The sequence below is a fragment of the Meriones unguiculatus genome, chromosome 14 (assembly GCF_030254825.1).
Source record: "Meriones unguiculatus strain TT.TT164.6M chromosome 14, Bangor_MerUng_6.1, whole genome shotgun sequence".
NCBI classification, from domain to species: Eukaryota; Metazoa; Chordata; class Mammalia; order Rodentia; family Muridae; genus Meriones; species Meriones unguiculatus.
The window spans coordinates 2,115,611-2,143,540 of NC_083361.1; the positions used below are offsets into that span (position 1 = coordinate 2,115,611).

At 43.5% G+C, this 27,930-nt stretch overlaps 1 protein-coding gene across 3 annotated transcripts in view; it reads left to right on the forward strand.

Annotated features, from left to right (window-relative positions):
- LOC110541305 (cytochrome P450 2B1) overlaps window positions 1-27,930 on the forward strand; it is a 42,442-nt gene continuing 14,512 nt past the window's right edge. Inside the window, exons 1-2 of one of the 3 annotated variants that reach the window (XM_060366459.1) lie at window positions 2,135-2,151; window positions 2,738-2,849. In XM_060366459.1, the coding sequence (XP_060222442.1) occupies window positions 2,150-2,151; window positions 2,738-2,849 (114 nt within the window). In that variant the 5' untranslated portion in view covers window positions 2,135-2,149. Of the gene's footprint in view, window positions 55-2,134; window positions 2,152-2,737; window positions 2,850-14,128; window positions 14,339-27,930 lie in introns of those variants that run through there. The other 2 variants (XM_060366460.1, XM_060366458.1) reach the window with 2 other exon arrangements.

The window sequence follows — 27,930 nt, forward strand, 5'->3', positions numbered from 1 at the left end:
AATGGGCAAGCTTAAATGCAGAACACGTTGACTGCCGAACTCTGCCAAGACAGGGTAAGCAAATCCTAAAAAGTTCCTGCTTCACGTATATGTCTGTCAAAATATTCTGAGCCAGAAGGTTGAAGATGATGCTCCAACGTTATAGAGAGTTATGGGTGACTGTTCAGCAGCAAACTGTCTTTGTCAATTTTTATTTTTTGGAAGCTGCTAACATGCACTTCCTATTTACTCTCATAACTAATTTTATTTCTCCTCAAGGCTCTGATGGGGTTGAAGACCAAATAGTTATTGTGCCACATTGAAGCTTAAGTTGTTTAGAAGTTAAGAAATCTTTTCATATAGTTAATATCAATGAGGATAAAAGTTAACTTAGGTATAGAACTTTAAACTTGTCAAGATAGATAGGATGATCAGATACTTTCTCCTAAGATACCGTCTCCATGTGCTAAATACACACAGACTGGACACTGCACATGTAGATTTTACCTAACAGTTTTCATGATTTCATAATTATTAATGTATTGAAAGAAAAGGAGCCTTTTATTGGACTTAAAGGGGGAAATGTTGGTATAATGTTTTTTTTTTTTTTAATGTATACACCTTATCCTTATTCATTCAAATACCCATTTCTCTCCCACACCACCCCCAACTCTCTGGTTTCAATCCCGATATTGCATTGTGATACTCTTTCTAAGCATCCTGTCTCGACTCTTGTGTAAACAGGACAAAATAAAGCAATTAGACACAATATTGAGCAGGGATGAGCCAGAGGACAGGAAAGAGGGGAGGAGCCAGAAGGCAGGAGATGAGTGGGAGGAGAAGGGGTGAGAGGAGAACGAGGAGAGCAGAACTGGAGGAGAGATCTTGGAGGGCATGGAGCATGAACCAGACCTAAGATTTCACAAAAAGCAAGTATAATGTGGGAAATCTAAATGTTAGGAAACTGATGGCTTGGAGGTTTAGGAGGGAGTAAATATTGCCCAGCCTTGTGTTGTAGGTTAACTAAAAACCCAGTCTTTGTGTGGTGATTTGGTTATACAGCTGCTGAGGATTAACAGAAGCATTACCAGAAGATAAACAAATAGTAAATATTAGTAACCACCTACAACAGAAAATATGGATCTATTTGCATTTTTCTACATGTAGACATCCAGTTAGACCAGCACCATTTGCTGAAGATGCTATCTTTTTTCCATTGTATGGTTTTGCATCTTTGTCAAAAATCAGGTGTCCAAAAGTATGTGTGTTTATTTCAGGGTCTTCTATTAGATTTCATTGATCCATCATTCTGTTTCTATGTCAGTACCATGCAGTTTTTACTATTGTTGCTCTTTAGTACAGTTTGAAATCAGGGATGGAGATACCTCCAGAAGATGTTTTATTGTAGAGGATTGTTTTAGCAATTCTGGGTTTCTTGTTATTCCATATGAAGTTGAGAATTTTTCTTTCAAGATCTGTGAAGAATTGTGTTGGTAATTTGATGGGAATTGCATTTAATCTGTAGATTGCTTTTGGTAAGATGGCCATTTTTACAATGTTAATCCTGTCAAGCCATGCACATGGGAGATCTTTCCATCTTTGGATATCTCCTTCTATTTCTTTCTTTAGAGACTTGAAATTTTTTTCATACAAGTCTTTGACTTGCTTGGTTATAGTCACACTAAGATTAGTTATTTGAGAATTTTGTGGGATGTGTTTTGATCATATTCACACCCTTGAGCCAAAGCCGCCTAGAAGAGAGGTTCTCAACTTGTGGGTCCTGACCCCTTAAAGAGTGTCTGAATGACTGTTTCACATGGGTCACATGTCAGATATGCTGCATATCAGATGATTCACTATGATTTAGAGCAGCAGCAAATTGTAGCTGTGAAGTAAAAACGAAAATCGCTTTACGGTTGGGGGTGTCACCCTAACACGAGGAGCCATATTGAAGGGTCACAGCATTAGAAAGGTTGAGAACCGCACCAGTTTGCTGACCACTCCACCTTCTCCCTCTTTTTGTGTTGTAAAACCCTTCAAGTGCACTTCGGGCAGCAACGGCCCCTGTCAGGGGATGACTAAGTGGATTGTTCTGTATAAAGTACACCGCGCTGTCCCACCATGCTCCTGCGGTTGGAAAGAGGACCTGTGCTGAACTGTGAGAGCAAGAATGTGAGTGCATGGAAGTTCATGGTGGCATCTTGCCAAGTTCATGAGTGTGCAAAGGCCAGGGTGTATTCTGTTGTTGCTCTCCCATGAGGCCAGAAGAATTTGTGTGGCCCTTTCTGGAAGCTTTGACTTTTAGACTTAGACAACACTGCCTCGGTTTGACCTTCCTGCCTCTGTTTTGGCCACCTCCATCCAATCAGGATTCTCAGTGACACAGTGCTGTTGACTGGGCAACCTGGTGGTGGCTCATTTTCAACAGGAAGGAGGCAGGGTGAACATATTTCCACAGCAAGGGTAGCTCAGGCCCAGTCCTGCTGACATGGGCAGGGTGCTGGTCATGGAGACAGACCCAGGACGGACAGTCATCCTTGCACTGGACACATCTCAGCCCCGTGAGGGCAGAGGACTGAGGAAGGACAGAGAAGAGGAAGGGTGGCTGGGGGAAAGGGTAGAAAGAAAGAGGAAACAGAAAGCACCATACTTAAGGGCAGAAAAAGACAGCAAGAGACAGGGAGAGAGTGATCACCTCAGAGAGACACAGGAGTCTGTGGAAGCAAGCCTTCTAACCGATGTGCTCCTTTGTCATCAGGTCCCCATTGACTGCCTTCTCTACCTGCTCTCCACCCACCTCCAGACCTCATGAGTCACAGCTTGTAACTTCTGTTTCTCTCCCCTGTGTCTATGGTTGTTCCAGAAGAGAGGTAAAGAACAAAGACAGCAAACACCTTCAGGACACACAGTGACACACACATGGTGACACACATGGCCTCTCTGTCTCTCTCTGTGTCTGTCTCTGTCTCTCTCTCTCTCTGTCTCTCTCTGTGTGTGTCTGTCTGTGTCTCTCTCTGTCTCTATCTCTCCGTGTCTGTCTGTGTCTGTCTCTGCCTCCGTCTCTCTCTCTCTGTCTCTCTCTCACACACAAGTCTACAGAGCGGGCTTTGAATTAAATTAAAAAGTGGTTGGTACTTCCCTAACTGTCATGCTACTCTTGCAGCAGTGGGCATATGTTGCAAGCAGGGCATTGTTACAGCTCACAGGGCTTGTTCCCCAGGTGCGACTGATGATTACTTTCCTCCTGCAGTCATGTGCACAGCATCTCTTAGCACTACAAACACTAGTGAGTAGGGTGAGGTTCTCAGGTTAGCAAGCTGGAGCTCTCTGTGTTGTATGTCATAAGAACGTGGTACCTTCAGTGGTGGGGTTCTACTGCCAAGCTTTGAAAGGGAACCAACAGCATTAGAAACAGCTTGTAACATTTGGGTGGGAGGTTGTCTACGGGACCCATTTGGCTAATTAAGAAAGATGAAACCTGTTCTCGTTACTGGGGTTTCATCTGGTGGCACATGGTGCCTAGCTGGGGTGTTAGCTCCATTAGTATATGGCAGTGCCATTCAATCTCCTTTAATATATGTGTATATGTTATGTTATGAAGCTTCTCTAGTAGTAGGTTCCATGTGGCTTTTCAGACGCATTTCGTGTCACTTATTCCTCCTGACCTTTCCTTCTCTCCTACCCTCCCACTCCTTCCGCGTTGAATCCCCTTGTTCTAATTCCCGTTTACTTATCTATAACACTATACACTATATCCCCTTCCTGGAAGATGCCTCCTCCCCCATGGTCCTTTACCGGCTACTTAACCTCTGCAGGTGTTCTAAATGAAACATTCATATCTGAAGCACGAAAGCCACGTAGAAGAAAAAACATGCAACGTTGGTTTTCTGGGTCTGGGTTACCTCACCCACTCTAAAGGATCATTTCTGGTTCCATATAGTAACCTGGATGTTTCATAATTTTTTTTAACAGCTGAATAATATTTCAGTGTGTAAATGAACTGCATTTTCATTGCCCATTCATCACTGGATGGGCATATTGGCTATTTTACGTTTCTGACATGGATGTGGATGAGCAAGCATCACTGTTGGATGGAGAATCCTTTGTCTACAGGCTCAAGAGTGGTGTGGCTGCAGTCCTTGGTGGATCTATTTTCAGCTTGCTGAGGAGCCTCTACAGGGTTTCCCACAGTGGGAAACTCCCACCAGCCACGAATAAGTGTTCACTTTCCCTGAATCCTTGTCACTTGCTTCATTAATCTTAGTCATTTTGGCTGGGGTAAGAGGAAATCTCAACGTAGTTCCTTCACCTTCCTCTTCATCCTCCTTTACTTTTTCTTTTAAGATAGTTTATCACGAAGCAGCTGTCTTGGTCTTACAAAACCTCCAGTGAGGTTTCCTGAGTCTTAAATATGGAGGTTATTTTGTAAAATTTATTTACTGGGGACAGGTGCCCTTGGTCAGTTGATCTCTTTGTTTGACTAGTTCTGTCTTTTTGTAATGGTCTCAAAGGAGCTTCTTTGATGAAAGGTAAGAGATAAACCTGTGGAGAAGTTTGATTTTTTTAAGTACTTTATTTTGTGTGTATGAGTGTTTTGCCTGCATGTATATCTGTGTGTTGCAAGCATACCTGGCCCTTGCAGAAGGAGGGAGCAGGTTCCCTGGGACTGAAGTTATAGGTGGTTTGTGAGGTAGCATGTGAAGCAAACTCAGGTCCTTCAGAAGATCAGCAAGTTCTTTTAAACTCAGAGCCACCTGCCCAGCCTCACCTCTGGCCTAAAGTTTATAACAGGTTTGAAAGTTAAATGTATGAGAAAGTAGGCCAAGGGTCTAGGGTGTTCTTCCATAGTATTGTTCTCATGTGCCACACGGAGGGGTGACATCACTAGAAGGCCAGCTGTGATAAGTTAAAGTGTACACTATGAACCCTAAAGCAATAATATAAACATCTAGCAGGCAGTAAACCAAATGGAGCCATAAAGACTCCTGATAAGTTGAAGATTTATAGTTTGTACCATAAAGTAATAATAATAACATTGATTAATAAGCTAGGTTATAAAATGGAATCATGAAAAATACTTAGGTTGAAAGGAGATAGGGACTGAGGAGAAAGGGTGGAGAAAAATATATGGGACAAATAATTTGCGTTTAAACTTATCCCCAACAATGTCTGTACTCATTTCATACAAATTAAGATGTTAGGTTGTAGATAAAAGCAATCCCCGTGCATGCATTGTTCATTATAAATATATTTAGAGATCCAGCAAGTTATCCAGTGAACATGGAATGAAGGAAGCTCATCAATCTGATAGCAGATGCATACAAAGACTCTTCAGTTGACATTTCTTACTGGTTGCTATAGTTTTGGAATGTCCCCCTTTGTTTGAGTTCCAGGGAGTCATGAACAAATGCCTTTTAACTCCAGATAGGACTGTGCAGCAACACTATTTTTTAACCTTGTAGTTTGGTGGAACCAATGAGTTTATTGGAGGTTACTTACAGTAGTGCAAGTAAGTCAAGGGCAGCTGTATTAACAGCCCCACCCCAGCATAGGCAGTGGCTCTTCAAAGATGCATCTTTGGCATTCCACACAGTTTGCAAGCAGCTGCACTGGAGAGTACCTCCTTCCCTCCTTCTCTGCCAGCAATTGTTTATTGCTTACATAACTTCAGAGAAGAATTTGTGAATTTTATAACTTTTTGAGTTTTCTGAGCCTTATGCCTTTCTATAGCTTCCTGTATTTCCTTCCTCTTTCCAAGAGAGAATGTTTCAAGTGGCAGGAAATAGCTACATAGCATGTCAAAGGCTCTGATCCCCAGGCTGGTGCTGCTAGGAGGTGTTGGGGCCTTTAAAAGGTGGGGCTTGGTGGGAGGCTTCATGTTTGTTGTGCCCACACTTAGTAGCAGTGAGAAAACCCCCTCTTCCTCTTCTTTCGTGGGAGAGGCCTTGAGATGACTGGCTTTAATCTGCATCATGCTTTTGTTAATATGTGCTGAACTCCCTGGCTCCATCCTTGGCATCTTCACCTCAGTGAAAGACACTGAGCTGCACATATGTTAGACTGATTTTCAACAGTTACAAAAGCAATCTGGAGAAGAAACGATATTTCAGCAAATACTGCTGGAAGAGTAGATATCCATACACCAAAGAAGGAACATTGACCCATGCTTGTTACCAAATGCAAACATTAACTTGAAATTTATCACAAACCGAAATGAAACCCTAGAGTATAAAAGTTCTAGAAGTTTCCAACATTTGCAGTTGGGTGAAGGGAAGGCATTGTTTGCATAATCCATGATAAGAACAGTAAATGGAGTTTTACAGATGGGGAAAAAAACAGTGCAGCTCTTTAAATGACCCTGTTGCTGGGTCAGTCCTAGCATCTGCGAAGCCAAGGCAAGAGCATCATCATAACCTTGGGCCAGCCTCATCTATATGGCCAAACTCAGGTCAGCCAGGGCTTCACAGCAAAGAGAAATGTTCATTGTTTATAATGGTCCTGTAACTTGGAGTGTTTGCTCCCATGTACATTCGTCAACTTACTGATTATTAAAAAAATAAAAAATAAAAAAGAGGTTTAAGGAAGGGCTTGTGGCTCAGTTGGTAGAGTGCTTGCTCAGCATGCATGAAGCCCTGGGTTCAGTTCCCAGCACCCCAAAAGGTTGATGGTGGTGCCCACCTGTCATCCCAGCATGTGGAGGTAGAGGATCAGTTAAAGATCACTTTGGCCACAAAATCAAATCAAGGCCAGCCATGGTGTAAATGAGACCTTTCATCTCAAAACCAAGCTAATACAACCTTGCTCATCGTTCTCATATTATCCAAATGGCACCACAACTGGTGAGAATAGAATTGCTTAGAGTGGGCTACGAATTTATACGCTTTGAGAGAGCTAGGCCTTTTAGAATGTGAGGTCGTTTTTACAGGTGGTGTCTTTCCCCATTCTGTGACTGGAGTGACTGGGCAATGAAGGGACAACAAAGAGAACTTTACCTCTGGGGAATAACCATTTAAATGAGAAAGTAAACATTCTGAGACTCCTATGATGGCAGAAGGATGCTAACCACGAGACATGGTGGCCATGATGGCTCCTGGTCTTCACTCTAGGGTAGGTCTCTGGGGCTGCAGCCAGCTGCAGGAATGAATGCTCATCTTCAGCCAAAAGGTGCGGCTTTAGAGACCAGAATGAATCTATTGTCTGTGTCAACAGGTCGAGTGCCGTAGTGGGAATGATGGGGTTGTAAGCAAGCCTCTGCTTGAGATGGAAGCCTCAGTGCTGCAGTCCTGATTTGTCTTGACTGCAGTTCCTCTGTAGAGCATCCGGAAGCTCAGCTCCTAGTCAGGAACCAGGACCCAGCACAAGAGTGAAACTCTGGACAGGAAGTGAGGTCAGGAATCTTTTCTGACAACTGGGTGACTTTACCTCTCCAGGGCTTGCCCAACCCCTTCTAGAACCACCTGGGCTCTGATTGACAGGGTGTATATGTATGCAAACAAGGTGAAAAATGGACCCAACAGTTTTCAGATCTGATGGGTGAGGGAGGGGAACTAGTTCACAGTCTGGTCTGTGAGTACCTACCTTGGCAGTGGTGGAGAAGCTGACACTTATCTGTCCAATGGGTGCCTGTCACTTCTGGCTCACCTTACCTAGAATTTGCTGTGGGCAGGGTGCTCTATCCACCCCAGCCTTCTGGTTGCCGCTGTCACTCACACTCAGCTGTCCATCATTACCTGTTGCCCTCTGCTTCTGCATTCCCTTACTGTGGCAGCACTGCCAGTCAGTTTCATTCAGCCCGGGTTTCTGTTTCTTCCACAGCTGCCTCATTTGTAAGGTTGGGTCACTGTGCGTCAGGGTGTTGAATAGCAATCAGGAAGAGCAGGAAGTCCAACTCCCTTTCCCTTGTCTTCCACAGTGCTTCCTGGGCCTTAGGTGCAGAAATTGTGTTGTTGTTTGTGATTACTATTCTGGTCTCTCCAGGATGAAGCTGTGTTGGCACCTCTGGCTTCAGGGCATTCAGAGCAAATTTGGAAGCCATCAGCCATACCCTGAGAACTCTCTCCTGACTTTCTAGATTGGTCATCTTATGCCCTGTCTCTATCTACTGTACCCTCCAAATGCTGGGGTTGCAGATATATGATCCATGTCCATGTCTAGCTTTTATGTGTATCCTGGATACCCTTGTGTTTCTGAGGCAGGTACATTTCTGACTGAACTATTTCCCCAGTTCTTCTTGAACTTTACAATAACCTTTTTAGTATATAAAAGAATGGATTTTATTATGAATTTTGCATACATATCATATTTTACTCCTCTACTATCCTCTCTCTCTCTCTGTAAAGTGGATTGAATCTATTGTCTCATTTATGCTAGGCTAGTGTTATACCCCTGAGCTCCAAGCTCCTTACTTTTGATTGCTGGATTCCAAATATGGTAGTTTAAATGGCCCATAGACCCATATGTTTGAATGCTTCTCCCAAGGTTGTGGAACTGTTCGGGAAGGATTAGAAGGTGTGGCCTTTGGAGAGGCATGTCACCAGGAGTGGGCTTTGAGGTTTCAAAAGCCTATACCATTCCCAGGTAACTCTCTTGTTCTCCCCTTCTCTCCATCTTGTGCTTGTGGATAAAGATATAAGTTTCCAGCTATCACCCAAGTGCCATGCATGCCTGCTGCCATTCTCCTTGCCATGATGGCCATGGACTCTTACCCTCTGGAACTGAAAATAAGCCCAATAAACACTTTCATCTATAAGTTGCCTTTGCCATGGTGTCTCTTCAAATCAATAGAAATGGTACTGAGCCATCAGGCCTGTGCTCTACCACTATGGCACATCACCAACTCTTGTAAAGTTTTAACTTTTAGATAGGGTCTTGCTGATTTACACAGGCCAAGACTGATGCCTTCCTAATGTTGATGTGAAATGCACTGGCTGCCCAGCCTATTCTTGGACCTTTTTTTGTTGGTTTTTCTTACAAGACTTCATTTTTCTTTACTGGAGAGAGAAAGAGAGAGAGAGAGAGAGAGAGAGAGAGAGAGAGAGAGAGAGAGAAAGAGAGAGAGAGAGAGAGAAAGAGAGAGAGAGAAATGGAATGAGGGAGAGGAGGCAACACCATTCTTGCCATGTTTGGCCAATGCCTGTCTGAATCCAGGACATGACCTTGATAGCAGAGTTATAGTCCAGAGATCCAAGCAGAATGTATAAAAACCATGGTGATATCAAGCAGTTTTCTGAACTTGGCAAGGTACCAACATTAACTTTACTGACACCAGGACTTTGCTCCTGCCAAGCTTGGTGATCTGGCACTGATCTTGTGTCATTATTCCAGCCTAAGATTCCCAGTGGGAGACATGAAACATAGTCCATGCAGTACTTGACACAAGTCTTCACACTCTGAAGGAGCCATTTGCCTTCACCTGTCAATAGAAGAAGTACAGAGAGGTTAAGAGCCTTACTAAGGTCACACAGTGGATTAGAACTGTATTGTACAGGTGACTGCTGCTTTTCAAATATGAGCATCAAACACTTGAAACTGCTTCAGTTGTGATAGCACACATCTGTAGTCCCAGCAGTGAGGAAGCTGAGTGGAGAATACTATGTGTTCAAGGCCACCCTGGTATACAGTGGGAACTGCTCTAAGATAGAGTCCAACCACACAATGCCTTTCAAGTGTGTGGTGGTTTGAATGAAAATAGATGGCCCATATCCAGGTCTTTGTGACACACATCTTTAATCTCTGCTCTTGGGAGGCAGAGGCAGGTGGATCTCTGTGGGACTGAGGTCAGTCTGGTCTGCAGAGCAAGTTCCATGACAGCCAAGGCTACACAGAGAAACCCTGTCTTCAAAAACCAAACCAAACCAAACCAAACCAAACCAAACCAAACCAAACCAAACCAACAAAAAAGGAAAAATGGCCCCCATAGGCTCATAGGGAATGGCATTATTAGGAGGAAGTATGTCACTGGGGGCTGACTGTGAAGTTTCAGATGCTCAAGCTGGCCCAATGCCTTACTCTCTCTCTCTGGTGAATGCAGATCCAGATGTAGAGAACTCAGCTCTTCTCTAGCACCATGTGTGCCTGGATGTCAGGCTTGCTGGTAATGGAATAAACCTCTGAGCTTCAAGTAAATACTTTTCTTGTAAGAGCTGCTGTGGAAATGGTGTCTCTTCACAGCAACAGAGATCTTAACTAGAACAAATTGTGATACTGTCAACCAAATGCAAATTTAAATCAACTCAACTTTGAAAGTGATACTTAGCCCAGCTATTGGAAACCTTCAGATATTCTTGAAACTTCAGAGTTATGGGAATTGTCTTTTTCTGTGGGAGAATTCATGAACATTAAATATAAATTCAAAAATTTTAAAAGAAAAATAAAAGAAAAACAAAGAACAAAGACAAATCTTTGAAGTAAATTTAGGTTCCCAATTAGGATAGTGTATCATTGCCAAAATGAACACCAGATTTTAAACATAGTATGAAAAATAAAAAAACCATAGCCAGGCCTGGTGACATTACCTTATGAACCTTGTTACTTTAGAGGTTGAGGCAAGTTGACTACAATCTAAAGGCTAGTCTGAGCTAAAAATGAGACCTAAACAAAAATAGCTGGTGAGAGGTCCAAAAACTTGAAATTTAATTCCTGGGGAAACATGACTGTGGTCCTGGGTACAAGTTTAAACAAAGAAGCTGGCAAGTTAAGACAGACCTGCCTGCCTAGCCTTGAGGGCCTTGAAAGAAATTGTTGCTTGGCAACCATACCAGACAGCCAGCAGTCCCCCACCCAGATAGTCCTGCCTTATCAGCACCTAACAGGACACTCTAGGCACTGCTGTTGATCAGCTATCCACCAGATGGCTGGGGCTAGACCACTGCAGCCTTGGCGCCTAAAACAGACTTATTATTTTAAATGTCAACTTTGCTAAAGACCCTCTTACACAATCCTGTAACTCCCTGCTTGCGTTTTTTCCCTTTAAAAACCTTGTTCCCCTGGACTGCAAGGCCACATTGCTCTCTTGCTTCCACAGGAAGTTTGCGACCCGAGTTCGAGCACATATGCAATAAACCCTCATGTTTGTAGTGGAGTCGATTACTGGTGGTCTTTGGGGGTCTCAGAACTGGGTATAACACTGGGTGTAGTGGCACAAACCTGGAATCCTGACACATGGGAGGTAGAGGCTGAAGGACCAGAAGTTCAAAGACAGCCTGGGCTATACAGTGAGACTTTTTACCCAAAAGAACAGAAAACAAAATGAAAGAATAGAAAGGAAATCATGGGTATAGCTGAGTTGTTAGAGTTCTGGCTTGGACAGCATGTGTGAAACCCTGGGTTGAATTCTCATCACTCCTTGATATGACCATTGTAATTCATACTTGTATTGCCGGCACCTGGGAGATGGAGTCAGGGGGAGAACAGTTCAAGTTATCCTTGGCTACAAAGTGAGTTCAAGGTCAATCAGGCTTACAGTAGACCTTGTCTCTCTTTTTGTCAAGACTATTTTTAAATTTCTTTTATGAGTATGAGTACTTAATCCATGTATACTGAAATGTATACCTAAATGTATATCTAAATGCCAGAAGAGGGTACCAGATCCCAGTGTAGATAGTTGTGAGCTACCATGTGGTTGCCAGGAATTGAACCCAAGACCTTTAGAAGAGCACACAGTGCTCTTAACCACTGAGCCATCTCTCCAGCCCTAGGCTTGTTTCTAAAAATGGGAAGATATCTTGATCTACTGGGAAATAGAAAGATCCTTGTCCACTGAGCCCTAATGATGTTGATGGTTTGGGGTCTTTGATACTTGAAATTTCTTTAGTTGAAAGTAGTTGGGGAATGCCATTATAACTGAAGGTGTGACATTTACAGTTTTTAAAATGATCTTAAACTCCTGCTCCATTTTCAGAGAGATGGGATTATATGCATGTGCCATCATGCCAGCTGTATGCAGTCTTGAGGATGAAATCCAGAAGTCGAATGGTGAATACTGGGCAAAGACTCTACCAACTTAGCCATAGCTCCAGCCAGTTTTGTCCTGTAACACCCCTGTTTAATGGTACCACACTTGCTCTATGCAATGCTGAAGATGGAACCTAGAACTCAGTGCATGCTAGGCGAGGAGTCTGCCAACCAAGCCATGTCCACAGCTGATTTTGTCCTATAATGTCTCTGTGATTTGAAAGATTTCTGTAGGCACCAGTGTTGTTTACGTGGCTCTCTAAGTTTCTCCTCACTCTTCTTCTTCAGAGGAGTCACTGTGACCTTTTAGCTCTTCACTTGTTATCAATTCTTTTAGTCAGATGTCGGGATAAGGAACAAGTTGCAACAGAGAGAAGAGAAAATTCTCATCTAAGGCATAGATATGATTACAACTTTCCACGATCCATCTAGATGAACTATACATGTTTATACCAGTTTATATTTTCTCACAAGAATGGTGACTCATAAAATCCATAAAGTCAATGGTGTTTTGTATGAAAGCTTGTCAGCAAAATACAACTTGGGGCTTATTGACATGAAAGGAGTGTATATTGTGTGTGAAAGGACATGAGATGTGTTTGTGTGTGCGTGAGCATGACAGAAGGCTATAGTTTGAATGACATCTCTAAAATGCATGTTGAAATTTAAATTATAATGATGTTAAGAAGTGAGTTCTTCAGTATTTGATAAGGTCATAAAGGCTTTGCCTATATGTGATAGGCTTCTTAGCTTTCTCCCTCAGCCTTTGGAAGTGCAGTTGCTGACCCCTGTGTCATGTTGTAATGTACAAGCAGGGCCTCCTCAGAAGCCAGTGCTGTGCTCCTGGAAATAACAGATTCTAGAAACACAAATTAAAACATCTGTTATACAGTTACTGGGTTTCAACTATTCTGCTATGGCAGAGAACAGTCCAAGTCACCATCCTGCCATACAGAATTTACAGGGGACAGAGACACTGTTAGAGAGGGACAGCAAGACGGAAGGTCAGAGAACTTCATATGCAATGAAGACAACCTGGAGGACAGGGAACCATTTGTCATTAGCCATGGCCATCAGAGGCTGTCTCATGGTTTCTATTTTTGTGATTAAAAATGATGACCAAAAGCAGCTTGGGGTAGAAAGGGTTTATTTTGTTTCCATTCCCACTTTACAGTTTATCATCCAAGAAAGTCAGGGCAGGAACAAGAGGCAGAAACTTGGAGGCAGGAGCTGCAGAGGCCGTGGAGGGGTGATTAAGACTTCTGGCTTGGCCCTACTGGCTTGCTCAGCTTGCTTCCTTATAGACCCTAAGGTTGCCAGCCCAGGGGTGGCATTTCCCACAATGGACTGGGCCCTCCCTCATCAATCACTAATTAAGCAAATGCTCAACAGGCTTGCTTGTAGTGTGATTTTATGGAGGCATTTTCTCAACTGAAATTCCTCCTCACAAATTACTCTAGTTTGTATCAAGTTGACATAATAAAGCTTGCCAGTCCAGAGACCCTGAGGCCCCACCCGCTTCTCTGCTAGGTTTCAGCCTGTCTCCACTTGACTCCTGAGCCCCACTACCCCTGAATCTCTTGCCTGTCCTTCTGTCTCCTTTTTCTTCCTATCTGTGTCTGTCAAGGGCCAGATAGTAAAAATGGAGAAATCACACCTGCAGAGCTTCCAAAGATTTGGCCTGTGGAATGAACATACACATAGAGACACACACAGGATCATGGAATACTATTCTTGTCAGTCAGTTGCAATGACATTCCCATATGACACAAGAACACATAGAGAAGCCTCTACAATTTAAGATTATACATGCAAACACCCCCTGACATGGTGCCAGTGCATTTAGACTCCAACATAGAAACACATCTGCACATTCATGTTAGAAATGACCTCTCACATAGAAAGCATAGTGCACACACACAATTCTATGCTCCAGTAAATAAGCAGACAGAACTGCGCTGACAGGTCACACCCAGCCCCAGAATCAAGATGCATTGTTCCCACTGCCCTTTGTCCTGTGTATCTGTTTCATGGTGTCTTTGCAAACATCTAGATAGAATAGGGAGTGAACAGGTGACCAGCAGTCCAAGCAGGAAATCAGAGTGTCCACACTCCACTACAGTGAGAGATGGGGGGCAGGGACAGTTGAAGTTGCATAACTGGGTGGAGAGGCAGGCTCAGCATAAAAGGTCCAGCTGGACTGTGCAGTGCAGTCAACGGTGCTTAGACTGGGACCATGGAGCCCAGTGTCCTGCTCCTTCTTGCCCTCCTCCTGGGCTTCTTGCTACTCTTATTCAGGGGTCACCCAAAGACCCATGGCCACCTGCCACCAGGGCCTCGTCCCCTCCCCATCTTGGGGAACCTCTTACAGATGGACAGAGGCGGCCTCCTCAACTCCTTCATGCAGGTGAGACACGCACCGGGCCTGAGCCCTGTGGGCTTAGCTCCATGTTAGCTCATGGAGTCACTGAGCAGGAAGAGCAAGGGACTCCTCCCAAGCTGTAGGTTCAGGTGGGAAGGTTGCTGAGTGGCAGTGAGACACTGATGGCTGCTGCTCAGATGGCAGATGAGTCTTGCTCTGCTGGGATCGTGTGGTGTGCTGTGCTTGGAGCCTGAGAGGTGTAGAGATGCTGAGATGTAGAGTTTCACTCCTTGAGGCTTTTCTTTCCCAGAAGACAAAGAAGGATGTTAGGGGTATGAATAATAGGTTTAGCTCCTAACAACAAAAGAGATTATGTCGAGGTGTTCCGGGACAAAGGGGGGAACCAGAGGGCAGAAGGAGGGGCGGGGAGGGAGTGCTTATCATTTTATTCCACGAGCTGGCAAGCCACTTACATGTCTTGGTTTCACACTTGGAATTTCATGTTTAATTACTGCTTGCTTACTGAGAATCTCAGCATGTGTCCTACCTCTCAGGAGAGAGCTGAGAAAGTGAGTGTAAGTCCCACTCCTCTCCCCATGAGTGTGGAGGCCACACTCTTGAACCTTGTATTTGTTACCCCTCTGCCTATTAAAAGGCCCCCCCATCAATGACAAATTCAGGTATGTTAATTAGTCAATTAATTATCTTTTTAATAATTGTTGAATGTTCTACAGCTTACAGTAAACATCACAGCTACAAACTCTTGGCTTCAGTCTTTCATAGTAATCACTATTTGATTTTCAAAACAAAATAGAGCAGAACAAAACCCAAAGGAATCCAAAACAACAGCATCAGATTTACACTTTGCAAATACAAGCAAGGCCACAGGGCTTCTAATCCTAACACTCCAGAGTGTGTTTTGAAAACACCTATATTATTGGATCAAATTACTAGGAAGATACCGGTCAAAGGTTTATTATTATAATCATTATTATTTTAGATGTTTTTTATCTGTTTTTAAAGCGTGAGAAATTTAAAAATTAGATTCCAACTTGTACGTTAAAATACAATTAAAAATACACAATCATACATAACAGAGTGCTCTTTCTTTGGGCTCGACGCTAGCATCCTCTATATTTGATTCCAGCTCAGCCATCCTCCAGGCTCCAGCCATCCTCCTCAGGATGAAAGACTATTAAATTATGAGCAGGACTCAGGTCAGCCACATCAGCTTGATCTCTCTCATGAACCAGGCTCCATACACAGGGATTCAAGGCCAGGCCGCCTGCACCTTGGAGCCGTCTTTCACCTTTGAAGGTCCAGGGCCTGTCCTGTCCTCATCTCCAAGGCATCTACATCCCTCTTATATATCACATGATGGAGAAGCATGTTCTCCTGGCGTCTCTGTACCGAGAGAGCTGTGTTAACTGATCTTCTGGCCAGGGTTCTCACTGTGCTTTTGGGTCTCACCGTGCTTTTGTTCGGCTGGCCTCCCACTCATGGCTTTCCTGCCTTAGCCTCCTGAATGGAATGTCTATTGTGGCACCACACCCTGCTACAGATGTTTTAAATATGTGCTTCCTATGGGTAGAAAGTCAACATCCTGTTTATCTTGTTTTAAAAATCCTTTGTCAATTTAATGTTTGCTTATTCTGGATCTTTGTAATTTGTGACACCCCCCCCCCCCGTTTCCCTTTCTTTCCTCTCACTCCCACAAAAACCCTTCTTTTGCTTAATGATTCCCTTACTATTTTGATGTCTCCCTTTGTTTTTACCCACTGAGTCTAACTAGGGGCTTTCAGGGTGGGTTTGTGTGTGGTTTGTCGCTTGGAGGTCACTTAGTAGGAAGAGAAAGGATGCCCTTTAGGTTCATGTGGGAAGGTTGGTGAGTGGCAGGTGCGATGCTGAGTCCTGCAGGAGCTCCGGTGAGGCTCCTTACTGGAGCATGAGCAGCTTACATGTGGCCGTCACACTAAAGACATGAAAACCCTCCCCCAGCACCACCAGCTGACCCCAGACCCACAGCGAGGGGTGGGAGCCTCCCTGGCAATGCTGCATCTTTTCCCTGCAGCGACAGACATCTCAACGGTATAAACACACAGGGCCCTGACTGTCTAGGAAATGTGCAGTCTGCAGGAAATTGGCCTATGCCAGCTCTGATGTGATGGTTTGGTTGACTTTCCAACTCTGTATTCTGAACAATAATGAATCCCAAGTTCAGTGCACAGCAGTAATAGTGGCAGAGTCCCTGACACCCAGGAGCTGACCGTCTGGTCTGAGATGCAGAATAAACACAGAAGTTTTCTGATAAGTTACAGGTTCACCTGGGTGACACAGAACACAGGCAAGGCAAAATGACATTTCCCTCTAAGGCCTATTCCTGTTTTATATGTATGAGTGTTGCCTAAAAGTGTGTGTGTGTGTGTCCCATGTACATGATTGGTGCTCAGAAGAGCATAGGAACCCCTGAAGTGAGTTATAGATGGTTGTGAGTACCACGTGGGCACTGGGAACTGAGTCCATGTCCTCTGGAGAACAGCAAGTGCTTTCAAACATCTACCATCTTTACAGCCCCCCAAAATTGAGTTTTAATTAATACGTATCTGAGGATCCACATTGATGAATCTGATCAGATTCCCAAAGACTCTCTTGAGTAAGGATTAATAGGGAAAAGGAACTGTTTCTGAGGAGCCGTGGAGGGCAGGTGAGGCAGGAGTGGGCCCAGGTTTAGGAGAACATGATGTAACAGAAGAGAAGTAGGTGTTGAATTTTTGGGTCATGGGGAGAAACTAGCTTGACTGAAACCAAGAATGGTAAGAAGGGGAATGGTCTACCTAAGCCAGGAAGATAAGAGTCTCCTGGTGTCTTTGTCTATTTGCTGCTGATAATGATAGAGAAGAGGCTCCATCTTTTATAAAGCAAGGAGGTTTATGGGCCTGGAATGAAGGCTCAGTGGTTAAGAATATTTGCTGCTTTTCTAGAGGACCCAGTTTGGTTCCCTTTGACCATATATGACAGCTGACAACTGCCTGTAGCTTCAGCTCCAGAGGATCTGGTATCTTTCTCTGACCTCTGGGAGTCCTGGTACAAGCACAAACACGCACACAAATGAAAATTAAAAGTAAGGAGGTTTATGGGCCACCCTTGGTATGTAAAGTAAACAAACTGAAATTAATAGAAAAGTAAGGAGGTTTATCTACCTCATAATCATGAACATCGACAGTCCAAGATGGAGCACACCTTTTGTCCTGTCTCTGGTGAGGGCTGTGTGCATGTGTCACAATGTGGTGGAGGGATAAAAGACAATCTGTCACATACAGAATAGGCTAACATGCAGGGTGGCCTCGTTTACACCCAAGATTCCACCCTTGCTGAAAGGCCATTATTAAGGTCTTCCATGGATCAGCCCTGAAGACCCAATGCTTCTTGCTAGGCTCCAGCACTTGAAGGCTCTACCACCTCTCAACACAACCACTTTGGGGACCAAACCTCCAGTATGGGAGCCCTCAGAGGACACTTAAATCATGTTCAAGGCAAAGCACATGGAACAGGCAAGAAGAAAAGGGCAGCTGTCCAGACAGAGGGCTCTGGTTGCCAAGTGGGAGTGATGCCTTGTGGGGAGTCCCAGGAGAAGCCAGCTCAGGGGTCTCAAGCATGTTGTGGATGAGCCTGGAGACTGACTCAATCACAGCTGCTAGAGGCCGTGTCAGCTCTTGGGGCTCAGCTCAATCTCAGCTCCCTGAGGTTCAACTCAATTCCAAATTGCCTGATTTTGCTGATGGGCCTACATTGCTGGCATACAACCTGGAATGTTCTCTGGAAGCTTTAGTTGGGGCTCAAGAAGCTGAGTTCTACTCTCCCAGGCAGCTGTGTTGTTGAAAGTGATCATGTGAGCTTTTATCAAGTATGTGTAACTGAGAATGATGTCTTACGTATGGTGAAATCCTGTTGGCTTGGAGTAGAGAAACAAACACAAGCTGTGGCCTCCAGTAACCGCCAACATTTGACAAATATTTTCAACTGAAAATATTTGCCTTTCTAAGTGTTTACATTTTTTCATGCTCAGGGACAATTTTATCAGCATTTAAGAGGAGAACACCAAGGCAGGGATGTTGTGAGTCTTGGCAGCTGCCAGTGGAGAAAATCAAAGATGAGGAAGAGGGATCTGTAGGCTGCCACATGATGAAAAAGGGTGTGGGAGGTGTAGCTTCAGAGAAAAAGAGAGGAAGCACAGTGTCAAGAAAAGCACACCAGGCTTTGGTAGAGAGCCTGAAGGAAAGGATAACAAAGAAAGAGAAGGAAGAGCAATGATTTGCTGAGTGACAGCTAGAAAAGCTGCCATGGAGGGTCTACAGGAAAGGGCAGGGCTCTAGGAAGAAAAACATATTATCTCAGTGAAGGAATGATTATTGCTCCCAATAATCATTGGGTTTAGGGGAATCAGCATTCTCAGGGCTTGTCTTTTGGGTAGGTGACTGATAGGCCCAACTTAATTATCTTTTAAGAGAGGAGACAATCTTTGGGGCAGGGAAGAATATCATGTCTCCACTCAGGACCAGAGGAGGTGGAAGGAGGGAGGAGGAAGGAGAAAGGAGGGAGAAGGGAGAAGGGAAGAGGGAGGAGGAAGGAGGGGAGAGGGAGGAGTCTATTCTAAACTGCTTTTAAGGCTCCTTAACATTCTCCTCTCAAGAATGTTGACTTTAAAATTATTTGCGAGACAGGCTGAAATCTGGGGCTAGACCATTTCCAAAGCTGTTTGGTAGGTATCAGTGCCTGGACTGAAGTTTCAGTCACACCCTCACAAGTAGCAGAAGAAGTGCTAATGCAGGAGAAGACATGAGAAGGAAATGGGTGGTGGTGGTAGAGAGCTGGATTTGCAGTGAAGAACTGCCCCTGGAGGACCTGGCTTCCACTCCCGCACTCAACTAAACTGCTCACAACCACCTGTAACTCCAGTTCCATGGGCTTTGATGCACTCTTCTGGTCTCCATGAATACTGCATTCATGTGGTACAGAGACACACATGAAGGCGAAACACCCATACACATAATAAAATAAAATAAAATAAAATAAAATAAAACAAAATAAAATAAGCAAAAGCAAAGAAAAAGAAAAGGAGGAACAAAAAAGAGGAAGGGAAGGAAGAAGGAGAGATAAGAACCAGAACATTCTCTGGCATTCCTGTCCTCCAGTGAGGACACTCCTGAAACTCTTGCTTTCCTTGTCCCAGGCTAACTAGTTTTTATTTCCTGTCTTATCATCCCTTCTTCATAGATCACCCTATTGTTAAGGATTGTGAGTAGCTTTTCCTGCTGGGTGGAGTCATGAGGTGGGACAGTTGAGTTTACCCCACAGTAGGACTACTGAAGGGACCTTGAAAATAAGTCAATGGTTAAAACTGCCAAGTACAGGAAGGAAAACAGGACCTTGACTGGCACCTGGATGGAGACATGACAGAGAAGAAAAGGCAACAGAAGAGTCATGGAGAAGAAAATCACTTCCTGAGGAAGAGGAAGTGATCCTAGGCTACTGGGAGTAGGCAGGAGTTTACCCAGAAGCTTGGCATGACAAGTCGTAGGCAGAAAACCAGGAGAAGCCAGAACAAATGGCATTTTAAAATGTACAGATTAAAGTCTGGAGAGATAGCCTAACAGTTAGGACCACTGGCTGCTCCTCTGGGAGCTGAACCTGGTTCAGTTCCCAGCACACACACACACACAGACACACACACCCCCCACCACAAGCACAGGCACCCACACATTCACCATGACTCAAAATTGTCTAGAACTCCAGTTCTGTGGGGATCTGCCTTCCTCTTTTGTTCTCTGTGGGCACTGCACTCATGAGGTGTTTTTCCATCCATCCATCTATCCATCCATCCATCCATCCATCCATCCATCCATCCATTACACTTGCACACATAAAGCACATTATACTCCCTTGTGGTCACAAGAACATTCACCTGTGTCTGCTCACTGGGCACCTCATCAGGGTTTTAAGTGTGGCTTCTGAGGCTTGATTCAAGAGCAGTGATCCCCAGATCTATTTTCAGGTGCTAACTGTTGGAGGGGCTAGAGTTAGTCACAGCCTGGGGTCCCTCTCAGGTGGCTCCTGAGGTCCTGCAGTGTGCTTACCAGTTTTATCCCCAGAGGGTCTTCTTTAGAGCCCCATCTGGATCATCACTATCAGGACCTCACAGAAACACATTGTTACTGTGGAAATTAGTGTTATGAATAGACTCAGAAGGAACTCAAGGGTGATCTTTTTAGAAACACTTATTAAACAATGAATAAGTGTTAAATTAATGAATTAATAAGTGTTAATAACTGTCCTCAGAACAAAACGACAGCCTACAGAAGGGAAAGGATCTTCACCAACCCTATATCTAATAGAAGGTTAATATCCAGAATATATAAAGAACTAAAGAAGTTGAAAAACAACAAATCAAGTAATCAAATTAAAAAATGGGGAACAGAGCTAAACAGAGAATTCTCAATAGAGGAATATCAAATGGCAGAGAAAGCCTTAAAGAAATGGTCAATATCCTTAGTCATCAAGGAAATGCAAGTCAAAACAACCCTGAGATTTCACCTTATATCCATCAGAATGGCTATGATCAAAATCTCAAGTGACAACACATGCTGGAGAGGATGTGGAGAAAGGGGAACCCTCCTCCATTGCTGGATGGGAATGTAAACTTGTACAACCACTTTGGAAATCAGTCTGGTTATTTCTCAGACAATTAGGAATAGCACAACCTCAAGATTTATTTATACCACTCCTAGGCATGTATCCAAAATATGCTCAAGTATACAACAAGGACATTTTCTCAACCATGTTTGAAGCAGCTTTATTTGTAATAAGCAGAAGCTGGAAACAACCCAGATGCCCCTCAGTTGAGGAATGAATACAGAAATTGTGGTACATTTACACAAAGGAATACTACTCAGCAATTAAAAACAAGGAAATCATGAAATTTGGAGGCAACTGGTGGGAACTAGAAAAGATCATCCTGAGTTTGGTATCCCAGAAGCAGAAAGACACACATGTTATATACTCACTTATAAGTGGATACTAGATCTATAATATAGGATAATTATACTAAAATCTGTACACCTAAAGAAGCTAGGCAAGGAGGACCCTGGGTAAGATGCTCAATCCTCACTCAGAAAGGCAAATGGGATAGATATCGGAAGAGGGTGAAAACAGGAAGCAGGACATGAACCTACCACAGAGGGACTCTGAAAGCAGATGCTGAATCTCATAGCCAAAGTTTGGGCAGAGTGCAGGGAATCTTATCAAAGATGGGGGAGATAGAAAGATGTGAAGGGGACTGGAGCTCCACAAGGAGAGCAATAGAAACATAAAATCTGAGCCCAGGAGTCTTTTATGAGACTGATACTCCAATCAAGGACCATATATGGAAATAACTTAGAATTCCTGCACAGATGTAGCCCATGGCATCTCTCTCACCATGTGGGTTCTCTAGTAAGGGGAACAGGGACTGTCTCTGACATGAACTCAGTGGCTGGCTCTTTGACTACCTCCCCCTGAGGGGGGGCAGCGTTACCAAGCCACAGTGGAAGATAATGCAACCAGTCCTGATGAGACCTGATAGGCTAGTGTCAGATGGAAGGGAGGAGGAACCTCCTGTATCAGTGACCTGGGGAAGGAGAAGAAGGGAAGAGATGAGGGAGGATGGATGGAATTCGGAGGGGTTAAGGGAGGGGGGCACAGCAGGGATACAAAGTGAATAAATCATATTAAATAAAAAAATAAAGAACCTAAAAAGTGTTTCATTAATTCAATTAATTAAGAAGTGTTAACTAATTAATTAGTTAATAAGGGTGGGAGATAGAGGAATCTATGCCATTTGGAAGTAGCCCACATGTGAAAAAATAGTGGGTGAGCTTGAGAAAAGAGAGGGAAAGCTCAAGTGTCAAGGAAACCATGCTCAGTCTTTGGCTGTGTCTGAAGGAGCGAGTGATAGAAAGAAAGCTTTGGGAAAGTCATGGTTTTTCTGCATCAGGACTTAGAAAGGTAGGCAGGTAAGAGGCATGCCCATGGTAAGAGGCACTGCCATGTTGTCTGACGGAAGCTCTGCAAGTGCTGCCCAGAGTTTGGGAAGAACTGTAATCATCCATTATTGATATTATTACTCCTACCGTCACTTTGAGTGTATGTGGACTGTGTGTGGATGCTCCCACCTATTGCATGGAGGCCAGATGGGGCATTGGGTGTCCTCTCTCTCTCTGTCCATTCCTTTGAGGCAGGGTCTCTCCCTGAACCCAGAAACCGGCAAGCCGCACAATCTCCTGTCTCTGCCTCCACTTTGGAGCCGAGGTTATGGGTGTGCCCAGGGCACCAGGGTCATAAGTGGGCACTGGAATGCAAACCCCAGCCATCTTGATGTGGCATCAGGTGCTTCAGGCTCCTGAGCTGCCTCACCAGCTTCAGTTATACCTTAAAAATGATTTCTTTTATGTTCATTTTTTGTTTTGTGTGTAAGAGTGTTTTTTGTCTTCAGGTATGTCTGTGTACCATTTGTGCACCTGGTGGCTGCAGAGGTCAAAAGAGGGCATTGTATCCCCTGGAACTGCAGTTAAAAGTGGTTGTGAGGCACCATGTGGCTGCTGGGAGCCACACCCAGGTCCTCTGCATGCGATCTTAACCTCTGAGCCGTCGCGCCAGCCACCCCAGTTATAAATTTTGAGCTATGACAGTGTTGAAGTTGTTCGTCTTTCTAAAACCGTATTTCTCCACCTTCCCGACCCTGGGACACCTTCATGCAGTCCCTCATGTTGTGCTCACCCCCAACCGTGAGATCATTTGTGTGGCTACCTCAGAAGTGCAAGTTTGCTACTGCTGTGTGTCAGTGTTCTGAGCTGCTCAGGATGATCAGAAAGAGAAAGGCACTGTAAGATGTAACAGGCTTAGGAAAAGCCTCTAGGACTAACTGGTTAGCAGCTTGAAGAAGGGCTTTTATTAATTGTTACACCAAAGGCCTTTCAGCAAGTCAATTCAGGATACCAACAGCTCTACTGTGAACTAGGAGTTGTCTTAGGGAACCGTTATCTAAGCCAACACAGTAAATATAAGCATTCTATGTTTGCCAGGAATCGCTTGTGACTGAGGTCATGCTGAGGCTCTGAAATTCCCTAGAAAGAGCAACCCCATGAATTTCAGAAAACAGTCACTGACTGAAGAAATTACTTCAAGGTTCACTGTCATCACTCTGGAGAAAATGCCAAGTGCAATGGCTCCTGTAAAATTCAACTACAGCTATAGGTTGCAATGTAAATGTCTGTGCTTCCCGGGGGTCTTAGGGGACTCCTGTGGAAGGGTCAATCAACCCCCACAGGTGTCACAACCCACAGGCTGAGAACCGCTGTTCTAAACCCAGCTCGGGTCAATGAATTTGCAAAGCGAACACATTCTTTTTTTAAATTTTAGTTAATTACATTTTATTCACTTTGTAACCCCCCATAAACCCCTTCTCCCCCCTCCTAGTCCACCTTTCCTCCCCCTTCTCCATGCATGCCCCTCCCCAAGTTCACTGATAGGGGAGGTCCTCCTCTCCTTCCTCCTGATCCTAGTCTATCAGATCTCATCAGGAGTGGCTGCACTGTCATCTTCTGTGGCGTGGTAAGGCTGCTCACCCCTCAGGGGAAGGTGATCAAAGAGCAGGCCAATCAGTTTATGTCAGAGGCAGTCCCTGTTCCCATTACTATGGAACCCACTTGGACACTGAACTGCCATGGGCTACATCTGTGCAGGGGTTCTAGGTTATCTCCATGCATAGTCCTTGGTTGGAATATGAGTCTCTGGAAAGACCCCTGTGTTAAATTTTTTTTGGTTCTGTTGCTCTTCTTGTGGAGCTCCTGTCCTCTCCAGCTCTTACTATTTCTCACTTCTTTCACAGGATTCCATGCACTCTGCCCAACAGTTGGCCATAAGTCTCAGGATCTGCTTTGATAGTCTGCAGGGCCCTCCGTGGCAGGTTCCTAACTTGTTTCCTGTTTTCTTTTTCTTCTGATGTCCATCCTCTTTGCCTTTTGGGATGGTGATTGGGCCTTTTAGCCAGAGTCCTCCCTTTTGATTAGTTTCTTTAGGCGTACAGATTTTAGTAGGTTTATCCTATATTCTATGTCTATATGAGTGAGTATATACTGTGTGTGTCTCTCTGCTTCTGCGATAGCTCACTCAGGATGATCCTTTCCAGGTCCCACCATTTACCTGCAAATTTCATGATTTCCTTGTTTTTCATTGCTGAGTAAAATTCCATTGTGTAGATGTACCACAATTTCTATATCCATTCTTCAGTTGAGGGGCATCTGGGTTGTTTCCATCTTCTGGCTATTACAAATAAAGCTGCTACAAACATGGTTGAGCAAATGTCCTTATTGTGTACTTGAGCCTTTTTGGATATATGCCCAGGAGTGGTATAGCTGGATCCTGAGGAAGCGCTATTCCTAGTTGTCTGAGAAAGCGCCAGATTGACTTCCAGAGTCTTGTATAAGTTCACATTCTCACCAGCAGTGGAGGAGGGTTCCCCTTTCTCCATAACCTCTCCAATATGTTTTGTCACTTGAGTTTTTCATCTTGGCCATTCTGAATGGTGTAAGGTGAAATCTCAGAGTTGTTTTGATTTGCATTTCCCTAATGGCTAATGACGTTGAGCATGTCTTCAGGTGTTTCTCTGCCATTCAGTATTCCTCTATTGAGAATTCTCTGTTTAGTTCCCCATTTTTTTTTAATTGGATTACTTGGTTTGCTGCTTTTCAGCTTCTTTAGTTCTTTATATATACTGGATATTAGCCCTCTGTCAGATAGAGGGTTGGTGAAGATTCTTTCCCAATCTGTAGGCTGTGGTTTTGTTTTGATGATGATGTCCTTTGCTTTACAGAAGCTTTTCAGTTCCATGAGGTCTCATTTATTGATTGTTGCTCTTAGAGCCTGTGCTGTTGATGTGTTCTGGAAGTTGTCTCCTGTACCAATGAGTTCTAGGGTTTTCCCCACTTTTTCTTCTAACCAATTTAATGTGTCTGGTTTTATGTTGAGGTCTTTGATCCACTTGGACTTTAGTTTTGTGCAGGGTGATAAGTATGGATGTATTTGCATTTTCTACATGTAGACATTCAGTTAGACCAGCACCATTTGTTGAAGATGCTGTCTTTTTTCCATTGTATGGTTTTGGCATCTTTGTCAAAGATCAGGTGTCCATAAGTGTGTGGGTTTATTTCTGGGTCTTCTGTTTGGTTCCATTGATCCACTATTCTGTTTCTATGCCAGTACCATGCAGTTTTTGTTACTGTTGCTCTATAGTACAGCTTAAGCTTAAGATCAGGGATGGAGATACCTTGAGAAGAGGATTTTTTTTTTTTTTTTTTTTTTTTTTAGCAATTTTGGGTTTCTTGTTATTCCATATGAAGTTGAGGATTTTTCTTTCAAGGTCTGTAAAGAATTTTGTTGGTAATTTGGTTGAAATTGCATTGAATCTTTAGATTTCTCTTGGTAAGATGGCCATTTTTCCTATGTTAATCCTGCCAAGCCATGAGCATGGGAGATCTTTCCATCTTCTGATATCTTCTTCTAATTCTTTCTTTAGAGACTTGAAATTTTTTTCATACAAGTCGTTGACTTTCTTGGTTAGGGTTACTCTGTGGTACTTTATGTCATTTGTGGCTATTGTGAAGGGTGTTGTTTCCCTAATTTCTTTCTCAACCCTTTTGTCCTTTGTATACAGGAGGGCTGTATACAAAAATCAGAGGGCTACTGATTTTTTTGAGTTAATTTTGTATCTGGCCACTTTGCTGAAGGTGTTTATCAGCTGTAGGAGTTCCCTGGTAGAGTTTTTCGGGTCACTCAGGTATACTATTATATCATCTGCAAATAGTGATACTTTAACTTCTTCCTTTCCAATTTGTATCCCCTTGATCTTTTTTAACTGTCTTATTGCTCTAGCAAGGACTTCCAGAACTATGTTGAAGAGATATGGAGAGAGTGGGCCTTGTCCCTTATTTCAGTGGGATTGCTTTAAGTTTCTCTCCATTGAGTTTGATGTTGGCTATAGGTTTGCTGTATATTGCCTTTACTGTGTTTAGATATGTGCCTTGTATCCCTGATCTCTCCTATACTTTAAACATGAATGGATGTTGGATTTTGGGAAATGTGTTTTCAGCATCTAGGGAGATTATCGTGTGTTTTTTTTTCTTTCAGTATGTTAAAATGGTGGATTACATTGATGGATTTTTATATACTGAACCACCCCTGTATACCTGGGATGAAGCCTACTTGGTCATAGTGGATGATATTTTTGATGTGTTCTTGGAGTCAGTTTGCAAGTATTTTGTTGAGTATTTTTGCATCAATGTTCATAAGGGAGACTGGCCTGAAATTCTCTTTCTTTGTTGGGTCTTTGTGAGGTTTAGGTACCAAGGTGACTGTGGCTTCATAGAATGAGTTTGGTAGTGTTCATTCTGTTTCTATTTTGTGGAGTAGTTTGAAGAGAACTGGAGTTAGCTCTTCTTTGAAGGTCTAGTAGAATTCTGTGCTGAAACCATCTGGTCCTGGGCTTTTTTTGGATGGGAGACTTTTGATGACTGCTTCTATTTCCTTTGGGGATATAGGACTATTTACTTGGTTTACCTGGTCTTGATTCAGCTTTGGTAAGTGGAATTGATCAAGAAAATTGTCCATTTCATTTAGATTTTCAAATTTTGTGGCATATAGGCTTTTGAAGTAAGTCCTAATGATTGTTTGGATTTCCTCAGTGTCTGTAGTTATGTCCCCCTTTTCATTTCTGATTTTGTTGATTTGGATGTTGTTTCTCTGTCTTTTAGTTAGCTTGGCTAAGGGTTTGTCGATCTTGTTGATTTTCTCCAAGAACCAGCTCTTGGTTCATTGATTCTTTGAACTGTTTTATTTGTTTCTAGTTTATTGATTTCAGCCCTGAGTTTAATTATTTCCAGCCATCTACTCCTTTTTGGTGCGTTTGCTTCTCTTTTTTTTTTTTTCTAGGGTTTTTAGGTGAGCCATTAAGTTGCTTGAATGAGATGTCTTGAATTTCTTCTTGAAGGCACTTAGTGCTATGAACTTTCCTCTTAGCACTGCTTTCATTGTGTCCCACATGTTTGGGTATGTTGGGCCTTCATTTTTGTTGAATTCTAGAAAGACTTTAATTTCTTTATTTCTTCCCTGACTCAGTTGTCATTTGTTAACAAGTTGTTCAGTTTCCATGTGTGTGTAGCCTTTTTGTTATTTCTGTTGTTGTTGAGGTCCAGATTTATTCCATGGTGATCAGATAGGATACAAGGGAGTATTTCAATCTTCTTGTATCTGTTGAGGCTCGCTTTGTGACCAACCATGTGGTCTATTTTGGGGCAGGTAGTCCCTGTCGGGAGAAAACTCCACAGGGAAGGAAGCAAATGGAGACAGACTTAGGCCACCCAGTATATCCTTGGAAAAGGTCCCACAGACAGGGACTTGCTGTGCACCAGCTAGCCTGTTGCTCCCATGAGAGTGGTACTCACCTACCACTGATTAACACTTGTGTACTTGGGCACAGAGCCCCAACCTCAGACCTACAGAAGTCTGGGATCTCTGAGATCATCCCCCAGATACTGCTCCAAGGGGCA